We start from the raw sequence: 21,449 nt of genomic DNA, 5'->3' as shown, positions 1-21,449 counted from the left end.
AAAGCGTCTCCTCAGGACACAGATGAGCTCTGCCAAACACTGGGAAGCTCCTTAGGATGCCGGTACGACGGGGTGTGAAGGCCGTACTGAAGAATCAGCTGAACACAACCTTAGCCTTTGGGCCTTACCAAGACCTGGCCACTGTGGAGCAGCAGAACATCCTGTTTTCACCGTTGGGTTTGGTGTCACCTCTGGCTCTGCTGTGCAGCTTCTCTGGGCCTGAGAGTCGAGGACAGGACATGGAGGGCCTGAGGCTCATGGGGCGACCTTCATGTTGATGGACAACCCTCACTAAACTTAGAAGATTTTTTATCTCGGCTGCAGCAGCCCAGACAACCTGCCAAGAACATCAGCTTTAAGACACTGGTGGCAGATCTGCAAGGCTCAGACAAGCTTAGGGTCAACAGTTTTGTGTATTTTAAAAGTTGCCACTTGTCTTGTAGGAATGATAGTTGAGGTCAAGCGATTCAACTCAGGTCCTGCACACATGGAGATGAGTGCAAAATATTTTTGGTAGAAGATTAAGAAATCATGTGAATGAAACACTACAGAAAATTATGATTGCGTAATAGAACCATTGTGCTAATACGCAAAAAAGAGGAGGAATCAACTCAAAAATTCTGACATTAATCTCTGAAAATTTCTAGAAAAAACAGGGAAATTCCTGAGTTTCAAAAGTCAACGATATTTGACTTTTGGTTTCAGAAATGTTTTTGGCCGATTTTTAAAATTTTTTTATCTAAGGCCCTAATGATGTAGTATGCCGGGCCAGTCGGTGGCGTCGTAACACTGCCAGAGAACGACACAAAAAACACTGGTGGCCTTTATTTGACATTAATCCCACAGAAATGGGGTAGAGAGAGAGAAGCGGCAAAAGAACCGGGAGTAGAACGGGGGACTGCCGCTACCAGGTCTGTTCTCGGAATGCCTGCTCTAACCACTGCGCTACCCGACTACCCGCCATGTTTATTAGTGAGAGTGAGGCGCGCGCACACGGGATGAAAAGAGAGACTGAACTTTGACGTCATGTTTTTTTTTTTAAAAAAAAGAGGCGGCTCCATGTACACACCGAAACATGAAATCGGCATTCTGAAGTGTATCTCTAGAACCCAGTTTCCTAAATAATTGTTTCTGGTTTCTCAAGACAAAAAAAAAAAAGAAAAAGAAGACTAAATACAGCTAAAATCGTCTCTGTGTGGATAGTGGCTCAGTAAATCAGAATACATAGATGACATAAATGTATTCACACAAAGTGATATATCCAAAGTGCTTATTTAAAAAAAAAATGATAATAGCTTACAGATAGTAACATTTTCAACATAGAAATGTTATGTTGTGTCATTGCATGTATGATGTAGGGAAGAGTGCTGACTCGACAGCTGTCCAGCTGACACTTATTGACATTTAGCACAAGTAAATGTCAGCCAGCTTCTCTGCAACCAGAGAAGCTGGCTGGTTGCAGAGACCTGTATCTAGGCCTGTCACAATAAGTTTTCCTGGACAATAAATTGTTCCAGAAGTTATTTTGATAAATGATCTTAGTGTTGTTTTGAGACAATTTTAACAAATCTAGTGGGAATTGCAAAAATAATGCAAGAGCACAATATGAAAGATCAGCGAGCTTTAAATTCCAATGAACATTTAACACTGGAACTGGAAGACATTTTAAATATCCACAATAAATAAAACAACAAATAAAATCAAATTTGAAGACTTTGTAAACAAAATTGACCTTTAAAAAGAAAAAAAAGGCTAGTTGAGACCAAACCACCAGACTGAAGACTTTTATCATCCTGTTTTTGGTAGAAAGAGAAAAAAAAAGAAGAAATAGATGATAAATCATGCCAATGGAAATGATTGAGTTTGTTTTAATCTATCATGTGAATTAATTTATTTGTTGATTATTGTGACAGACCTACTTGTATCCAAGCATATTTATGGAAAGTTTAGTGGAAGGAAAAAGGGTGGAATAATAATAATAATAAAAAAAGCCAATAAGCATCCTTGAAAAGACAGAGAAGCAAAACCCAGTCGGGAGTTTGAGGAGTTTTACAAGATCAGAGTTTCACAAACACCACAAATAGATTCATCCAGGACATAAGTGACAGTGGTCACATTCCTGATCCAAACTAGCATTACCTAAAATCTAGTGTAACATTTCTCAATACCTGTCTATGCCTCTGGTAGTGTACGGAACACGGGCCCACATTTCTGTCTTAAAAGTGTTTTTATTTTTATTTTTTCAAATTCCTGAGAATATTTTGAGCTGTTTTGTTATTAGCTGTAAACCAGAATAATCAGGAAAAAAAAAAAGAAAAGTTGATCACTCTGTTTGTAATAAATCTACATATGAGTTTCGCTTCCATCATGAGATACAGATGGATACAGATTACATAATGTTTAGTCAGTACCATAACACATCTTTATTGCATCTGTGTCAAAGCACAAAGACCAACCGAGCATCTGCTTTCTCATTAGCTCTTGTTTTTATATCCTCCTATAACAGTCGGAGGTCATAAATCTCTGCAGCAGGAGTTTTTTTTTAATAGGTGTGCAACTTTTGTCTTTGCCATTTTACTGTCATATTTCATTCAGAACATGCTCTTCTCATTAATTAACCATAAATCAGGTCGGCAGCCTTTTGAACGCCGCCACTCGGTGCCGCGGAGCCTCCGCCTCAACGCCACAGCCTCCGTGGAGGCCGCCATGATGTTCCTGGACGACTCGTCCGAGGCGATGATGCTGTACGACACCAACTGCTCGGCCACCGTGGTGCGGCTGGCCTTCAGGGGGCCACTTTTGGCTCGTATGTAACACTGCAGATCTTTTGGGGTATTTTCCCCACTTGCATTAAGTAGAAACTTATTGCGACAAATGGGAATTTTGTTATTTTGAAACCATTTCCAAGTGAGGAAATAATGAAAGTATACCCTCTCAGAGATTAATAAACTGTGATTTCTAGCAAACATTGAACCCTGTAATTGGAAGACATTTTAAATATTAAAAACAAATCACCTGAAACAACACGTAAAATGGATACTGATGTCTTTTTTTTAAAGGGATCGTTTAGTCATGCTTACTCATTATTCTTTGCAAATTATCTTCAGATACTATCCATCAGTCAGATCTGATGGAAAGTGTCTATGAAAATCATGTCTTTCATGTCTTGCCACTGATTCTTGATTAGATTACGTTCTAGGCTGTGTTGGTAGCTTGAAATTGCAAGTGAAACTGACGGGACGACCTACTTTCTGATTAATACAGCGAATAATTATCTGGGTCACATGAGGGGGCGGGGGAAGCATTCATAGAGCATAAAGATCTCACTTCCAAATGGGCATATGGAAAATAAATAAATAAAATGATACAAGAAGTACTGTACATAGCCCTGACCTGGCAGAACACTTTGGATTCCACAGCCTTGATCCCGATATACGCGCACAATTCAGAATGGGACAATCGGTGCTTTAAAGTTCTGTTTATAAAGCACCTATTTCAGAACAAAATCCCCTTTACTTACTCATAGAAAACAAGAAACAGAAGCTTTAGTTTCATATGTAAAGCTTCTGGTGAGCGTAATATTTCCATTGCTGCTGATAAAGCTATTTTACCTGCTGTAACAACAAACATGAGTCCATTCATCTCAACCATTTAAGCGGGTGCCCATAATTTCTCCGTTCTCTTCAGTCTTCAGCAGCCAGTTGCCTTTTTGCCCCCTGATGAATGAAGCCGAGAACGTTCTAAACGAGCGCTAATTACTCTCCCCTCTACACGGGCCTGTTAAAGCCATCAGTACCTCTCGCAAGACCTCTGCCGGCGGATCCATTAACTCGCTGATTGTTGTTTTCACAGGAGGGCAGAAATCCGTTTCCCAAAGCTTCAGTTGAGAAAATCCTACAGCTTGGATTTTCTCAAATCCAAGCTGTAGGAGAGCATCGTAAGAAACGCTGGTGTTTCCTTGAATGCCGCCAATTCCTCCAGCGCACGGGAGAGGAAGCTGCAAGTCTACGAGGTTCAGAAGAGTTTGGAGTGCGATATCGCTTGAAGAACAATAGTTGGGAGAGTCCGGATCTGGAGAGAGGGTTAGGTGGACGGACTTCCCGCTGGACTTCTCTGTCCCCCAGAGGATCGCCTTCGACAGACCGCTTGTCTTCGTCGTCTACGATTACCCGACCAGACTCGTGCTGCTCCTTGGCCAGATTACCGATACCACAGAAAACGTCCAGATATGAAGAAAGCAGGGGTGCATCGATTTATCGGTACTGATTTCCTTAATTTTGGGAGATCGGTGATCGGCCGATACTTACAGGTGAAGCCGATATTATCTACCTCAGCAAATGTCTAAGAATCCACCACTGTCCTCTTCTGCTCTGCCATGAGGGAGCTTTGACTGACAGACCAGGTCATGTCTGCATGTTCGCAATTAACAAGTCACCACACTGTTGCCAACTAAGCAACTGTGTTGCTGTATTTTTGCAACGTTTCAGGCAAAAATAAAATAGGCATCGGCCGATAAAGAACCAGGGTTCTCCCCTGGAAGAAAGTGTGCTCTCTCTTCTGTTCATTGTGCCGTATTTACCTACAAAACAAGAAAGCTTTGGGTTGAGCTTTTTCTTCCTTTTATTCCCCCCAGCAGTGTTGCACTTAATAAGAGGAGAAAGCTACATTTCCAGAGAGTTCAGAGAAGTGAGTGCATATTGATTTTCAAACATTATGAGATGATTCATGGTTTTTACCCCATTTTTGCAAAAATGATGAAAAGACATTCAAATGACTGCAATTTATCCCTGTGACTGAATCGCTGCTATCTGGCAAAAAACATAAAACATTTTCTCTTCCATTACAAAAGCATTTTCTCTGTTGTCTCCCCCCGCTCCCAGCCTCCACCACCACCACTCAGAAACCCATTTCCTCCCTTAACATCTCTTTATCTTCTTAGGCAATTATTGGGAAATTGCTTTGCCAGAGTTTCTAGGCTCATTCGCCGACACAAAACAGCAAAAGAAAATAAAGGGCTGCTTAAGTAGTGTAACATTCTGTGGCGGCATTTTCCTGCTTCTTTCTGCCCCAGTGTGGCAACACCGCATTGATATTTACCTCCGTGAAGAGATGATGAATAGAGGACGGTTTGATGAAAAGGACGGCAGATCCACTCATAAGTAACACAAATGTCAGCCTATTAATCTGCGAGGCGTTCATTGGTTCACGGTAAAACTCTGGATCCAGAGCCGTGAGGAATCGGCTCTCGATCTCGAATGGAGAAATTTCAAGATCAAAATTTATTTAGTCTTTTTTCTCAAGCCCTTTCAAGTGGCTCCTGTAAAGTGTTCATTTAAGCACATTAAAACACTAGTACACGAGTTTAAGGTTAAATCTGTAAACGCAAACAAAATGTTTGTATCGCTATGTGAAAAAACTAAAATACCCCCAATCAATCAATCAATCAATCAATCAATCAATCAATCAATCAGTTTATTCACTCGATTTAACTAATTTCATCATTAATTCACAAGAAGAAAAAATCTGCGTACTGCTTAAACCTGCCTCTTTTTCAATTAAAATCAAATTTTTTATGACCTTATGATAATTTAAATGAACAATATGAGTTTAAATCAACTTATGTTGCTCATTTAAATTATCCATTAAATTAACAATATATGTTGAAACAATATATTGTTAGGGTCACCGTAGTTCGAAAATGAAAAAAAAGAGGAGTACATTTTCTCCCAAAAAAACTCCAAAAGATTTTGATATTAATCTCAGAAAATCTTGTGGAAAAAAACTGGGAAATTCTTCAGCTTCAAATGTTTAACTTTTAGACATTTTTTGAGTTTTTTCGAGCAAATGTTCTACTCTTCAAACTCAGCAATGTCCTTGTTCTTTCTAAACATTTCAGAGATTTGTTTGCCAGAAACGTACTCCTCCTTTTTTCGTTCTAGCTACGATGGGCCTTCTGCGCTGCTGTGATTAAACACAACTATAGCAAAATAAAAAAAAGAAAAAGAAAAAAGTTTAATATGTAACTTGTTAAATTTTCTGAATTCATATACATTTCATACACTTTTTTGGTCTAACTTATTTTGTACATATTTAATACGTTTCTTAAATGCACATTAAGCTGAAATAATGTCAGAGGTCTTTTCCCTGGCTTCCAGTTTGGGTTTTTTTCTTCAACAGTGGTGTTGTGATCCTGTTGTCAAATTTGAGTTATTTCAAGCAGTACGCCGTCAACATCATCAGGTCGTCAACTTCTTTCCCAACCCCATCAGCACAGTTCTACTTTACGGTGCAGTGATCCCAGATTCCTGGCAGTGGTTGGCTGTAACAGGCAGATGAAGGTTAATCTTTTCTTTTTTTTATGTTAATTGCCATGATACGAGTTTGTTTTTGCTGCCTTGCAGCTCCTGATAAATGGGATTAAGCCAGGCCTCAGTGTTAGCGTGATGCCAGGACCCTAATCATCGGCTGACTGAAGTCTGCCTGAACTCCCTCACCCATTTGTCCCTTCTGGGACCCAGTACTGTGTTGCTTTTCTTTGGTTTTTTGCATTAAACGACACCAAACTAAAATTATTCTGCCACACTCACGTTCTCATATACTGAAACTAATTGCTGCCCACATCCATTAATTCTTGTTAAAATAAGTCAGGGCACTCGCCCAGGGTGGCATTGATAATGAGTGGACACAAGAGCCAGATAATAAACAAAACCTTCCAATTAGCTGCACCCTAAACAGGTTTCTGGTTGCTTTTATGCATATTTATGTCCTCTTCTTCCTGCTATATCCAGTGGAGCATTATGTAGTGTGAACTGTAATGCTATATAAGGTAAATAATACAGTATGTGTCACACTGCTTCATAGGATATGTTAAAGAAATTTAACATTGGGCGTCATTCATACAAGAACTTCTGTTACACACGTTGCGTAATATTTTGTGTTTTTGTTGTTTTGAATTAGTAAAAACCCCAACAAAACAGCAACAATAAAACCTATTTCCTTTGGCTTAAATGATCAACTCTAAAATTTTTTTTTTGACATGTGGTAAGACACAAGTTGTGACATGCTTCATTTAAATATTCAGTACTTCAGTGCGACGTGAATAAAAAAATTGGTGTTTACTTTTGCGCTCCATTCATCAATAAGGACGTTTTCCTTTTCCAGAAAGCTGTAATTGTTGCTGTCTGAAACTAAATGTTGTTAAACTAATATATTTATGATAATCTTATGCGGGCTGCACAGTGGCGCAGTTGGTAGCACTGTTGCCTTGCAGCAAGAAGGTCCTGGGTTCGATTCCCGGCCGGGGTCTTTCTGCATGGAGTTTGCATGTTCTCTCTGTGCATGCGTGGGTTCTCTCCGGGTACTCCGGCTTCCTCCCACAGTCCAAAAACATGACTGTTAGGTTAATTGGTCTCTCTAAATTCTCCCTAGGTGTGAGTGTGTGTGTATGGTTGTTTGTCCTGTATGTCTTTGTGTTGCCCTGCGACAGACTGGCGACCTGTCCAGGGTGTACCCCGCCTCCCGCCTGGAACGTAGCTGGAGATAGACACCAGCACCCCTCCCGACCCCATTAGGGACAAAGGGAGAACAGAAAATGGATGGATGGATGGATGGATAATCTTATGCGATACAAGAAAAGTACTGAAGTACTGCGTCAAGAAAACCTTTTGTTTTTAAAACTTTGAAATATTCACATGGACGTTAAGACAATTTAGTTCAATAAAGAAACACAAATGAAAATTGTAGTCAACCACACGGCCAAGCCAAACATTTATGCGGAATAAGGTTTTATGGCACAACGAGACTAGGACAATGAATGTTTGAAGAAGTCGGCATAAGCATTGGCAACCCATGAAAATAGCCAAATGTCAGGCCCGGTGGTGGCAACATCATGCTGTGGGACTATTTTAAAGTGAGAGGAATGATAAAGGTGAAGAACTGCCAACACAGTTTTCAGCTTCACTATTGGTGGTCCAACAGGGCAAGTGGTCCTAAAGTCGTATTAAGATGCTAAAAAAAAGATTCCAGAAGTTTCTGCAAAAAAAAAGGTGTGATTAAGGTTCAACTTGCTGCATTCCACTTTACCAGATATTAGAGTCAGAGTCAGAAATTTTCCCTTTCATCCTATTTTGTCAAAAAAAAAAAATCAACAAAAAATGACATTTGGCCTCTGTTCTTACAAACACATTTGCAGTTGGATGTTGCTTATACTTCCAGCTTAAGACAAAATGTCACCTTCCTAAAACAAATTATGGCTAATAGATGATTTTAAGTAAAAAGATCACTTTTGGCAAAATATGACTTAGGCCTTTGTTTTAGGAAGGTGACGATAAGTTGTTAAAAGCTTAAAATGAAGAAAAAAAAATATTGAGGCCCCTAAAAATATCTATATATTTCAGTGTAGACATATTGTGAGAGCAGTTTCTTATCTTTTATGTGCTGAGTGTGGCCTGTTGCATCAGTGGAAATGGACCGGTCAGATATCAAAGGACAGAGACCAAGGGAGGCTGATTCCTGGTTAATTTTTGACCAAACTGTCAGCCGTTTCTCTGAGCTCCTCTATAAAAACCGCGAATCTCTCACAAGCCTTCTGCTGCAAAGAGGACAGTAAAGGTAAGCAAGTCACTTTATGGACATCAGCAGTACAACCAGTTTAATCTTAAAAGCACATTTCAGTAAAATAAATAGCTTCGGATGCTTGTTTTAGCTGTAGGAAAGTGGAGTCAATTACCCTGCTGATTGTATTCATGTTGCTTCTTGGAAACAACTGCTTTGCTCTTCTGTGTTTAACATGGCTGACTTGTTTTCTCCGTGCTAGGCTCCGAGATGCGTGGTATCTTTGCTATTTGCTCTCTGACAGCACTGCTGCTGGCTGTGGCCCGAGCCGACCACCACCTCCACCATGAGGCCGTGAAATGCCATGCTATTTCCTCTTTCAACGCCGACTTCGCCTTTGCCCTCTACAGAAACATAAATGGTAGAACCGCTCCCGGAAAAAACATCTTCATGTCGCCCCTGGGCCTCTCCGCCGCTCTGTCCATGCTGTCCACAGGGGCCCGTGGCAAGACCCAGGCCCAGCTGTTCTCCGGCCTGGGCTACGCCGACTTAGACCAGGCACGGGTCAATGAGGCCTACAGCCATCTTTTCCAAATGCTTGGCCAAAGCCAGCAGGAGCAGAAGCTGGACCTCGGCAACTCTGTTGCGGTGCGCACCGGTTTCAATACTCTGCAGACGTTCCTGACGGACATTCAGAATCACTACAATGGCGAAGTCTTCCCAGTTGACTTCTCCAACCCCGCTGAAGCTGTGGGTAAGATCAACAGACACATTGCCACAAAAACCCAAGACAAGATCAAGGATATTGTGAAGGACTTGGACCCTTCAATAGCTATGGTGCTGATCAACTATGTCTACTTCAGAGGTAAGCCTACAAAACAATCCTCATTCGATTGACATATTTTAAGAATAGAACCATGCCAGCTACAACACTGGAGAAAATCCATCCATCCATTATCTACACCTGCTAATCATTGAAGGGTTGCAGGGGGGCTGGTGAGTATCTCCAGCAGTCATTGGGTAAAAGGCAAGGTACACATACAGGCACCAACCATACACACAAACAGTCATACCTGACAGCAACCTAAGCAACCAAGTACACGAGTTCGCAATCATTCTATACTGTTTGTATTGCTCTCCTTTTCCTTTCTTGTATCATACAGGACAGTGGGAGAGGCCCTTCAACAAAAACCTAACAGAGAAGGCAGACTTCCATGTGGATGAAAACACCAAAGTTGAGGTGGACATGATGAAGAAGATGGGACGTTTCGATTACTATCATGACCATGACAACCACACCACCATCGTCTTACTGCCCTACAAGGGCAACACATCCATGTTGATTGTTCTGCCTGATGAAAACAAAATGGAGGTGGTTGAGGGCTTCATCAACAAGGACTACTTGAGGCACTGGCACAACAGTCTCTACAAGAAGTAAGAGGAAGATCAGTTCCACTTGTTTTTCTTAGAAATGTGAACCATGGTGTTGAGGAACATCACAGCACAGTGGATGATGTATCAATAGGCAAGTGTTGCATAATTCAAGATCTTTTGTTCTACAGCAACCTGAACCTCTTCATGCCAAAATTCTCCATCTCCGTTGACACCACGATGGATGAGACTCTAAAGGAAATGGGAATAACGGAGGCCTACAGCGACATGGCTGATTTCTCTGCCATATCCGAAGAAATCAAGCTTAAAGTCTCAAAGGTAGATTGTCGTCCGCATGTGACCAGTTTTTGAATCGCAACAAAGCGTTGACCGTTTCCTTTCCCCCTCTCTGCAGGTCTCTCACAAGGCTGTGCTGAGTGTGGATGAAACAGGCACGGAAGCAGCCGCCGCCACCACCATCGAAATCATGCCGATGAGTCTCCCCGTCGACATGAGGCTCAACCGACCCTTCCTGGTCTTCATCATCGAGCACTCAACGAGGAGTATCGTCTTCGCAGGCAAGATCAACAACCCAACGGCTGCGTAAAGACTCTTGTGGCATGTAGAGCCGCCACAGGCTGAACGAGTTTCAGCGGCTTCGGGACATTTATCCGTGTTTCGTAACGCCGATTATGACTGCACGATATTAAGTGGATTGAATAAATGACTAGTGAAGGGGAGTGAATAAGGCAATAGACCTATCTACAAGGAACAGGAATGTGCTTTCATTAATCCGTCTGTCACCATGAAACATTTGGTATCATTTGTCATCTGCCTCGGTTGATAAATGTCTTTCACCCGTCTTGGTAGATCATTCTCTCATTGAGTGTTTCAAGAGATGAATTAATGACTAAGACATCTGTCAATGCAGCATCCACTAACACATTAAACGACTTGTTATCGCTCTACTGCTGTTTCAACGGGGCTCAATGTGAACTGAAATAAAAACTAGCTACAAACAACTGCAATTTTAAGTTTTCCTTTCTGCTTTACTGCTTTCCATCAAGCGCTGTGTCGTTTACAGTGAAGGTACTTGGGAGGAAGGGAATTGGGAGGAAACTGGATTTTTCCTAGGGACCAAAATGGAGCACAGACAAAGTGTCACTGTGGCCAATGTCCCATCTTATTCGTAAGAGGTCTGAATGTGGACAAAGATTGATTGACTTCCTCTTTATCCACCACTCCGTCAACCAGACTGCAGATGCTGTCCGATAAACAAACGTGGCTAACAAAAAAAAAATCAAATGTGTGTACACTGATTGTCCATGTGGTGCTGCTTTGTAATTCTTTTTCCTCTGCATGGTCAAGCATGTGTGCACACAAACTGCCTGCTAATTGGAGACGATCATTTGTTAAAACCATCTGACAGGTACACCACATCCCCCACTTATTGGCATTAACATTATGAATTAACTTTAACAATAGTCAAATCTAAAATAAATAAAAAAATTGAATGAATAAATTAAACTACTGCACTGGAAAAATTAGAATTTTAAGGCTTTTCACACAATATTAATAGAGATATAAGTAAATGTGGTGGAAACTGTACAATTGATGCAAAAAGTGTAAAGCTTTTTAAAACACTAGGTTTTTGTGATGTAAAAAACCCTCAGAGATACTGTGACTATGACAAGTCACATCAAAGCTTTTCTCACCTTTAAAGTGATAATTATCTTGTACCTTTAATTCTGAAAAACAAATCTGTAAAAAGCAAAAAACCGCTAGACGAAGCTGCAAAAAGCCAGTCGGATGTGCGAACAACGTCAAACACCTTGTTGAAACACCTTCCTTTCAAAGACTTTGTGTCATTATTGACCCTATTCAGAGGAATGAGACAGGAAGTGGACAGAGAGAGACGGAGAAAGTTCCCAATGTCAACTACTTGCCCACCCCATCACTATGCAACGCATCGCCTCAAAGGTTGAAGCCTTTTTGATTTAACTTCTTTGATTGGATTTTCTCAACAGCCAATATCTTGACTGTTGATTATTTGGTCACTCATCCCTCCAAAGGTTCTCCAAATTTATAAGATTTTGAGGAAATATCTTGTCCTGAGAGCTCTTCTGGATGCCAAACAGATTTCTGTTAGATTTCCGGTTCCCAAAGGTGATTTTGAACCAGAGTCACTTGTTTACACCGGAAGCACGAAGTTTCCGATCGCCAAATCGCTTTCCAGTTGTTTCCAGGTTGAACTGTGACGCAATCTGTGGCCATTTGTGATAACAGTTGTTCCTTTTGATGGAAGAAGAACTATAAAAATACACAATATGCACATGGATAACTACTGACATATTTTACAAAGTGTAAAATACAATGAACATAACCTATACTTTAATGACATCCACCAAGATATTTCAACAATACCTGAATTCATTTCTTCAGTTTCCTCAAAAAACTGGGTTTGATCCATTCCCAAGAGAGGTTCAGTATTTTTCCACCTTAAATCTTTCCACTATTCAAAAAAATCACCAATCTCTTCACTTCACCCGTTGAGTAAGAGATTTTGAGCGGTGTCAGCAAAGACAGTATGCGTAACCTGATGGCCATCAGCCTCACATGTCTCTTTGTCCTTTGACCTGTCAATAGAGAGGCTACTGGGGCCCTTTACACAACTGCTACACTTTGGCTCCCATGTTAGGATGCACACACACTGTTCTGCAAAGAACTTAAATGATAATAATTGTAAAAAATCTGTAAGACATGTCTAACTCTGGGTGAAATTTTAGGTTGTTTTATGTTTTGGGGTTTTTTTAGGTTTTAAAGGCAAAATTTGGAATTCGGTAAGAACCAAATAATGGTTTCAGCCACAAAAATGCTTTTCAGATTTTGATTCAATTGAGTTTGGATTCTGTAATTAAACCTGCTAAAGCTGGTGTAGCAAAAAGCCAAACTGCTGGGTCCTATTTTCTACCTCACGCTACTGTGGAGACAGCAAAAGATGGAAAATGATGGATTATTTTTTTCTTTATTTCATATTTAAACCCACCCAGGTGGGGTGTATGGAAGTAAATATGTGCCATCAGAATTTGAATAAAAAATGCCTTTGAAATTTGAATGTTGTATATTAGTGCTTACTTTTTCATTGTTAAAATAAATTCAGAATATATTTTTAACATGAAAAAATTTCGGTGTCATTATTTGTACATGAAAAAAAAATTCAGTGTCATTATTTGTACATGGTTGCAATTTTCATGTGTTAAAAAAATTCACATTCCTATTTCAAAGTGATCAAATTTTCAATATACATATTTTTCACAGTTTAAATTTTCAGTGTTAAAAAATTCAGCATATAAATTTATATATTTGCGCATGAAGTTTGATACATTATCTTAAAGCTTGATTTAAAACACGGTTTTGGGCCGTTGTTAATCTTACACCATGTAGTGCTGGCATATTACTTCTCGCTACCTACTAGCCCCCCCAGCCCCTCCCCGCTGCCCCTCACCCAATTTACCCCGTTTTATTTTAAAAAGAAATACCACTTGCACCAAGTCTAGAATCTTGAAAGAGAACTGATGGGTGGCGACTTTCTGGGTTTGATGTTGTCTTAGGTGAGACTGAGACAGGCAGTCTTAGTAAAGTGTAATATTTCAGGAGATGCTACCGCTAATGTACTAAGCTAATATGGCTGCCTTGTGTGCTTCAAGGAGGGGCTGTGATAACTCACAATTCAGTTTTAATCTTAGCTCAAAATTCAAACAGTTGAATTGCATGCATGTTTGTGTGTTCTCTCTGTGTAGTCTAGCTCTATCTCAACATGTGGCTCTAGAACTGATGTGGATTTTAATAAAAAGTACAACTGTCTTGAATATTTCCAGTTAGTCTTACAAACATACTAAGTTATCCATAAGTTGCGGGTGTGTGGTAAATTAGAATTGAAAATGTGATTGTGGCTTTGTTCTCTTCCAAAGCCACACCACCTGAACTGAAAGACATGATGAAATTCTGGACCGGATGGGAAAATCTGCCGTCAAGTCTGTCTGTGGAGATTGTTCATGGAAACTACCCAACAGCTGCCACTTGCTACTACAGGAGTTACAAATCTTTCAGTGGTGAGTTTTTAGCATGCATTTCCTCTATGCAAACTGGCTTTGGCTTGCTTTGAATGATCGACCTGTAAAAAAAAAAAAAATCTACATTTAAGCTGTAGCAGTTCTTTGTTTGTGAAGCAGCTTTGTTCAAATGAAAGTTTTGTTGAAATGTAGAATCAATTCAATTTTCTGATTTTGTCAGATGATTACATATAATCATATGTATTGAACAAGTGATTCAATACATATGAATGTATTGAATTCATATTCATTGAATATAAATTCAATACATTCATATGTATTGAATTCATATGAACTTATTGATATGTACTGAATATGAATTCAATACATATGAATGTATGTAATACATATGATACATCTTCTTTGACCTGGGTTGGTGCGTGTGCTACCGGAGCGAGGGCCCAGTCATGCTGGCGCATCACGCCGCCAGCATCGTGGGCATCCTCCTGGCGCTGCTGATGGGCGTGTCGGGCTGTGAGACCTGCGGGGTGATCTTCGGCAGCGAGATCACCAACCCGCTGCTGCAGAGCCGCTGGTTCCTCCGCCAGCTGGGACTCTACGACAGCCTGCTGGGCGACGCCGTGGACCTGCTCTTCATCCTGCTGTTCGCCACGGTGCGCGTCGGCCTGGGGACCGTCATGTTTTATTGCGAGCTCACTTCGCCCAGGACTTTGCTGATAATGAAGCTTGGCGGCGTGGTCATGTATCTGCTGGCCTGGGTGTTCATGGTGGACATCGCCAGGTTCGGCTACAAGAAGACCAGGGCCAAATACAGGAAGTGGATGGTGAACCGCGAGCTCAAAGAGACAAGCGAAGAAAAACCAGTTGGGCACGAAGAGTGATTGAGAAGACTAACTCAACCGCTTTCACATGTTTTTAACAGACGCTCCATGAATGTATTTATTTATTTATTTATTTGATCTGCCATGCAGTGGACTGCAACATTTTTAAAGTCTGTGTAAAAACAATTCTGAAAAACCTTGATAAGTACATTTATTTTGCAAACTAAATAATGAGCTGACAGTGAGCAGAGCATGCGCATTAAGAGGTCCGACCTTTAGAGGAACTGCCAGCAGGGGGCGCAACTACATACATACTTTCCGAGGTGTATGCGAACATGTCATCGCCCCCCCTGCTCCCTGCTCCCTGACATAAACTTGTATAACTCATTTTTAATTAAAGTATCAATAATAATAAATGTACATATATGTGAATAAATTGTTGCCCTCAGGGCAATTAAAAAAGAATGAAACAAAAAACAGGGCAATATTTCATAATTTAATATATATTTGAGCCAAAGAGCCACTTCTGTTAGCCTGTGTCTAGAACCGCCGGTGAGCTGCAGGTCTGAGGCTTTTTGTTAGCATGTTTTCTATCATTCTTATAGCTTCATAGGAAGCCTGATCCAAACTGGCAACCCACATTAATAAAATGGTGAAACAATATTGACCACAAAACAAGGAGGGTTAGGGTGAGAACTGTCCATCTAGTACCGTGGAAGAAATGTTTGAAGGCTTGTGCATGAATCAAGATGTATTTGAATCAGCATATAAACGATTTAGTAGGAATGGTGTTGAAAAGGCAAATTAAAGAAATCTGGATTAATCCATATAGTAGACCGCTGTTAAAAGCTTGGAATGCAAATATTGATATCCAATATTGTGTTGATGCATATGCATGTTGTGTTTATATTGTATCTTACATGTCAAAAATTTAACGTGAAATTGGTTTTCTTCTAGGAAATGGACGGAAAGAGAAGCAGCCAAAGAAGGAAATGTTTGTGCTAAAGAAGCTTTAAAGAGATTTGGTAGAGTCTATTTGCATAACCGTGATGTTTGTGCTCAGGAAGCAGTGTATAGACTCACCAACATGCATTTAAAGGAGTGTTCTCGGAGCGTTATTTTTATTCCAATTGGTGATAATATTGTGAAAATGAGTTTTCCCATTTCTGTTTTGAGACAAAAGCTACATCACAGGATCTTACCCCAAAAGACATGTGGATGACTGAGATAGTTGACCGCTATAAGAATAGGCCGAATGATAATATGTTTAATGGTTAAGTTGGCTGGTTAAGTTGGCTTCAGATTATAGCGTTCTGACAAAAAATGAGAAATGTAGAAATGCAATAAAGTTGAATAATGACTTTGGGTTTATTGCAAAAGAATGTGGACAAAACCAGCAGCTGTTCGATATGCGCGTTTCTCTGAAATAAAAGAGCCAGAAAAGTTTTACCAAAGCATAATGCAGTTATTTCTACCTTATCGCTTTGATAGTGAACTTAAGCCTTCAAGTTGTGCAACCTTTGGTGAGTTTTACAGAACTGGTTTGTTTGGATTTGTTGATGGAACAAAACCTTCAGTAAAGTCTGTTGTAGATTTAAGTAGGAGTGAGTTTGAGTTGGAATCTGTGGACAATGTTACTGGTGATGTAATGCTGGAAGACGATGGGCTGAATGGTGTTCTGAGGTTGAACTGGAACGCTTGGAGTGTGTGGTATTACAAAAAGGAAGACAAATAGAAAACAGTGATCAGGAACAAATACCTGATTTAAGTCTGCAGTGTAAAGACGTTTCATTATTTGAGAAAAATAAATTAGAAAAATTGAAAGCCTTGCATTGATTAGATCTTTGGATGAAAAACAGTTCTCTGTTTTTTGTTTTTTTTTATCAAATCAGGCAGTATTGTCTAGCCAAGCTTAGTGGAATAAATCCTTAACAACTGCACATTTTTATTACAGGTGGTGCTGGCACAGGAAAAAATCATTTAATCAGGGCAATTGAATATGAATCAAAACGTTTATTGTCGACTGTGCGTCGATAGTTGCTTATCAGAAGTGTTGTTATTGGGTAAAGGAGCACATGTTGTGTAAAAATGTGATGGCTGATATCTGACATCCGGGAGATGAGTTATTGTCACTTCCTGTTTAGTAGTGAAAGATTAGCAAGAACTTCCTGTAGGGTTTGATAGACCAGATAGTGACTTCCTGTTGGAAGTGGGAGGGACGCAGGTTATGTCATCAGGTAACCATGTGAATGTGATGAGGGCTGGTCTATAATGAGACATAGAAAGTCTGATGCAGCTCTGACTTTGTATGTGGAAGTTATTGCACCTTGATGTTTTATGGCAAATAGTCAGACTTTGACACTAAGCCACGCCCACATGAAAAATCCTGTGATAACTGTTTGACCTTCAGTGCCTCAAGATTATGCTGAGTGATTCTGAAGTCCGTATCTCAAAAGCTGATAACGAGTTCGATCAGATGCGACGTCTATAAAAAAGAGGAAATGGCGGCTTTGATCCAAAATGGCCGTCTTCCTGTTGAGTTTGGACCATGGCGACGTTTTTTGTAGGTCCTGACCAGATACACATGTGTACCAAGTTTCATGAGTCTGGGTTGAAGCATGACTTGGGGCTGATTTTTTAAGAACTTCTAGGGGGCGCTGTAGATAAATTAGGCCACGCCCACCAAGGATTCTTATGAATTTCTGTCTGGGGCTGGATAAGGATCCATCCCAGTAAGTTTGGTGCAACTCAGCTTGAAACTGTGGAATTTAGAGCCAAACATATGGCAGCGGCGTGACCTGTAACTTCGCTGCGTCGCCATGGCCACGCCCTCCATTGAAAACTCTTAGCACTTTAAAGCAAGTGAGCCCAATTGTTATCTGTCATTCAACACAAAATCATCTTGATTAGGTCAAGAGAGCCAGAGATAACGCTTTCCAAGAAAAAAAAGGCACTTCCTGTTCTGATGGGGCGGGGCTTAGACGTCAGACTATGACGATATAGGATCACCAGGCATCCAACCAGGATCACTCTTGCCAAGTTTGGTGCAGCTCGGTCGAAACATGTGGAATCTAGAGCCAAACATATGGCAATGGCGTTACAGGTCACTTCGCCACGCCGCCACGCTCCATCGAAACCAGTCAGGGTTGGAATACACAACCACTTATACCACAGCATGTACGGAAAACCACAAACGCAAAAATTCAATCATGTAGAAATCTACTGTTAATGTCTTCATGTTAAATAAACAATATTACTTAATATTTAAGTATTTAGTCGTTATTTCAGCTTGACTCATTCAGAACTGTTCTGATCGTTTCCATAGCAACGATCAGAAGCAAGACCTTGCCCCAGAAGTCCAGTGAGCTCACTGATGAGGTCATAGATGACATCATGTACATCACAATAGATCAAAGAAGTTCTAAAGATTTAATGTGTTGAGCCCAACATTGAGCCCAAACAGTTTTCAGAGACCAGAAGCCAAAATGAAGATCAGTGATCGTTTCAGAGCTTTTGTGGATAACTTCCATTTTCACCGTGAGACAACTGAGGAGAGCGAGGATGGATTAAACCCCATAAAGATGACCCACAACATGAGACGCTTTGAGAAAGACATGAGACCTGTGGAACACTTTTTTAGAAACCTGTCTGCTTTGTCCAGCTGGCGCTCTGTGCACATGACTGCCTGTTTTTTCTTTATCTACATGTGCACAGTGTGGCATGGCTGGACCTTTTCCTTCGTCGTGCTCTTCCTGATTCTCCAGCTTTCTTTTAATTATCTAATTTCCAAAGGCTGGAGGATCGAGTGGAGCATCATACCCGACATGGGCGAGCCAGTGGAACATCTACAAGAGAACCTAAATATGGTTCAGATGTTCCACTGGATTGTCAAAACTGCTCAGAAAACCCAGAAGCTTTTTGGAAACATGGCCGACATGCTTGAGAAGATAAAAAACCTCTGCATGTGGGCCCGGCCAGAGCTCACTGTTAGGCTCTACGTGGGACTTTGGCTGGGTTTTATCTTCTCATGCATGTTTCCATTCCAGCTGCTGGGTTTTGTCATAGGTGTTTCTGTAGGGATCAAGATTTTTATCATCGACTTGATCTTTGAAAGGTTCCCAAAGCTGCGGCAGCAGTTTGACGTCCCCCACAACTTCTGGGCTGATTTACCCACTGACCTGCAGCTGAGGGACCCCAGAAACACCTTGCTGAGCAGGTGGAAGGCCAAAGTAAAGGCCCGATGGAGCACGGCCCGAAGGAGCATTTCTAATGCTCTTCTCGGTGCCAGAAGGGGGCGCCTTTTCCCTCCACGCTCCCGCTTCATCGGGACCTTTCATGCATGGCGACGTCGGGTATGGCGACGATAGCGGACATAAGTGTGTCCCAGGTGTCGCAGGATGATGGGAGCAACTGCTTTTGGAAAAGCGTTTCATGTTCAAGGAACAACCAACGGATGTCTGTGGGAAAAGGTAAGAAATGAAGTCACACCTGACGTTACGGTTTCTCCAGCCCCTCCTCTTGATCAAGGAACTTTTGGAGAGGAGCTAAAACTAACAAATTCGGAAGATGAAAGAATCCCAGAACAAATCCTTATTGACCATTTCGAGGCTGGAGAAATCTGACTGGGACTGAACATGTGTCATGATGTGTTCAGTTAAATCAAATTATGGGATTGAAAGGTAAAAAGATTTGACAGGTTTCCTGTTTGCAGGTTTCTCTCCGGGTGCTCCGGCTTCCTGCCACAGTCTGAAATTAAGACTGTTTAGTTAATTGGCCTCTAAATTGTGCTCAGGTGTGATTAAAACATTTCTTTTCTTTTCCTTGACTAAACCGTTTGCCTGGGTCTGAATTCCTGCCTGGGTTCTTCTGTCTTCATGGGGTTTGCAGTTTCTCCGGTTCTCTCCGGCTTCCTCCCAGAGTCCAAAAAAATGATTGTTGATTTATTTGGCTTGTCTAGTTGACCTTTGCCCCATGTCTTCTTCCCTCTCTTTTGCTTAAAGTAGTTTTGGCCAAAACTACTTTTAGCAAATGTCAAACATACCTTTTTGTGATTACATTTCATAGATATCAAAAAGTAGTTTCCTGTTTGCAGGTTTCTCTCCGGGTACTCCGGCTTCCTGCCACAGTCTAAAATCACGACTGTTTAGTTAACTGGTCTCTGAATTCTGTTAAGGTGTGATTGAAACATTTCTTTTATTTTCTGAAATGTTTGCCTGGGTCATCTTGCTATGGATTGCCACATGACTGCCCCTTGCTGTGGCAATCCATCTGCTCAGGAAGGTGTTTGTGGTTCAGCTGCAGGTCGGTGGGTAAATTAGCCCAGAAGGTATAGAGGGCGTCAAACCGCTGCCGCAGCTTCGGGAACCCAGCCTGGGCTCTTCTGTCTTCATGGGGATTGAATGTTCTCCAAGTGGGGCCAAAACTATCCATCCATCCACTAAGGGGGCAACTTCGTTGGCGCAGGAGCCGAATCCCTGGAGATCCCTGGATCCGGCGAACAATGTCGGCACAGGGGCCAGACCACCTGGAGGCGACGAGGGAGCCCTGGGACCACCTGGAGGCGTCGAGGGAGCCCTGGAACCACCTGGAGGCGACGAGGGAGCCCTGGGACCACCTGGAGGCGTCGAGGGAGCCCTGGGACCACCTGGAGGCGACGAGGGAGCCCTGGGACCACCTGGAGGCGACGAGGGAGCCCTGGAACCACCTGGAGGCGACGAGGGAGCCCTGGGACCACCTGGAGGCGACGAGGGAGCCCTGGGACCACCTGGAGGCGACGAGGGAGCCCTGGAACCACCTGGAGGCGACGAGGGAGCTCTGGGACTGTGGCTGGCCTTTATCTTCTCATGCGTATTTACGGAAGTAAATATGTGCCATCAGAATTTGAATAAAAAATGCCTCTGAAATTTGAATGTTGTATATTAGTGCTTACTAGAGGATCTAGAATGACACAATGTTCAGAGTAGGTATTTCATTTCTCTGAGTCTGTACTGTTTATACAGGCAGTTTTAAATATGAAACTGAAATTGTTTTTTATGCAAAATTTTATTGAATGTACTTAGATGAGTTCATATATGCTTGAAGTATTAGAAAATAAATTACATAAGACAAACAAAACTTTTTTTCTGATTCTTATAATGCAAGAAATGTAAAGTCCTAGAACAATGTACAAATGTACCTACTAGGTTCCTTTTGAGTAAAGAAAAAACAATCAAATTACAAATTTAGAACATTTTAGTTCTTAAACATGTCTACCGTAAAGACACTAAAATTCACCTTTGTGGTAACATGATCAGCATTTTGCTTTACATTTCATAAATGGTGAATTTTGAAACTGGTATGGAAGCTTATTGCTATTTAATCCAGGGGAAATAAATCGAGCGCTATCACGTTATAACGTCATACGTATCTTATTAAAACGTGATAGTTATCTTGTTAAAACATGATACGCATCTTGTATAAACGTGATAATTTTATGTCCAGGAAGTGGTGATATTATGCCAGGCTAGTACAGTGGCTAGCAGGACTTGGTCAAGTTTCCCTTCATGTTTAGCCTAAAACACGGAGATACGGATGCTGCTTTGCACTGTGGTTGAAACCAATAATAGCATGCACACTCTGAGCAGGATCCTAA

The 21,449-nt window shown here is 41.2% G+C and overlaps 2 protein-coding genes across 2 annotated transcripts; both read left to right on the top strand.

The window, feature by feature from the left end:
- Positions 1-8,459: 8,459 nt before the first annotated feature.
- On the top strand, positions 8,460-10,952 carry LOC114159034 (alpha-1-antitrypsin homolog). The gene is made up of 5 exons (XM_028041072.1): positions 8,460-8,610; positions 8,816-9,418; positions 9,717-9,987; positions 10,116-10,263; positions 10,340-10,952. The coding sequence occupies exons 2-5, from the start codon at positions 8,824-8,826 to the stop codon at positions 10,529-10,531; spliced, it is 1,206 nt and encodes a 401-aa protein (XP_027896873.1). The 5' UTR covers positions 8,460-8,610; positions 8,816-8,823; the 3' UTR covers positions 10,532-10,952.
- A 3,447-nt stretch (positions 10,953-14,399) lies between these two features.
- Positions 14,400-15,329, top strand: LOC114159040 (transmembrane protein 136-like). The gene has a single exon (XM_028041084.1). The coding sequence runs from the start codon at positions 14,444-14,446 to the stop codon at positions 14,876-14,878; it is 435 nt and encodes a 144-aa protein (XP_027896885.1). The 5' UTR covers positions 14,400-14,443; the 3' UTR covers positions 14,879-15,329.
- The last annotated feature ends 6,120 nt before the right edge of the window (positions 15,330-21,449 follow it).

The sequence above is a fragment of the Xiphophorus couchianus genome, chromosome 15, assembly GCF_001444195.1.
Source record: "Xiphophorus couchianus chromosome 15, X_couchianus-1.0, whole genome shotgun sequence".
Taxonomy (NCBI): domain Eukaryota; kingdom Metazoa; phylum Chordata; class Actinopteri; order Cyprinodontiformes; family Poeciliidae; genus Xiphophorus; species Xiphophorus couchianus.
The sequence above is the reverse complement of the archived record's forward strand: the minus strand, read 5'-3'. Positions and strand labels throughout refer to the sequence as shown.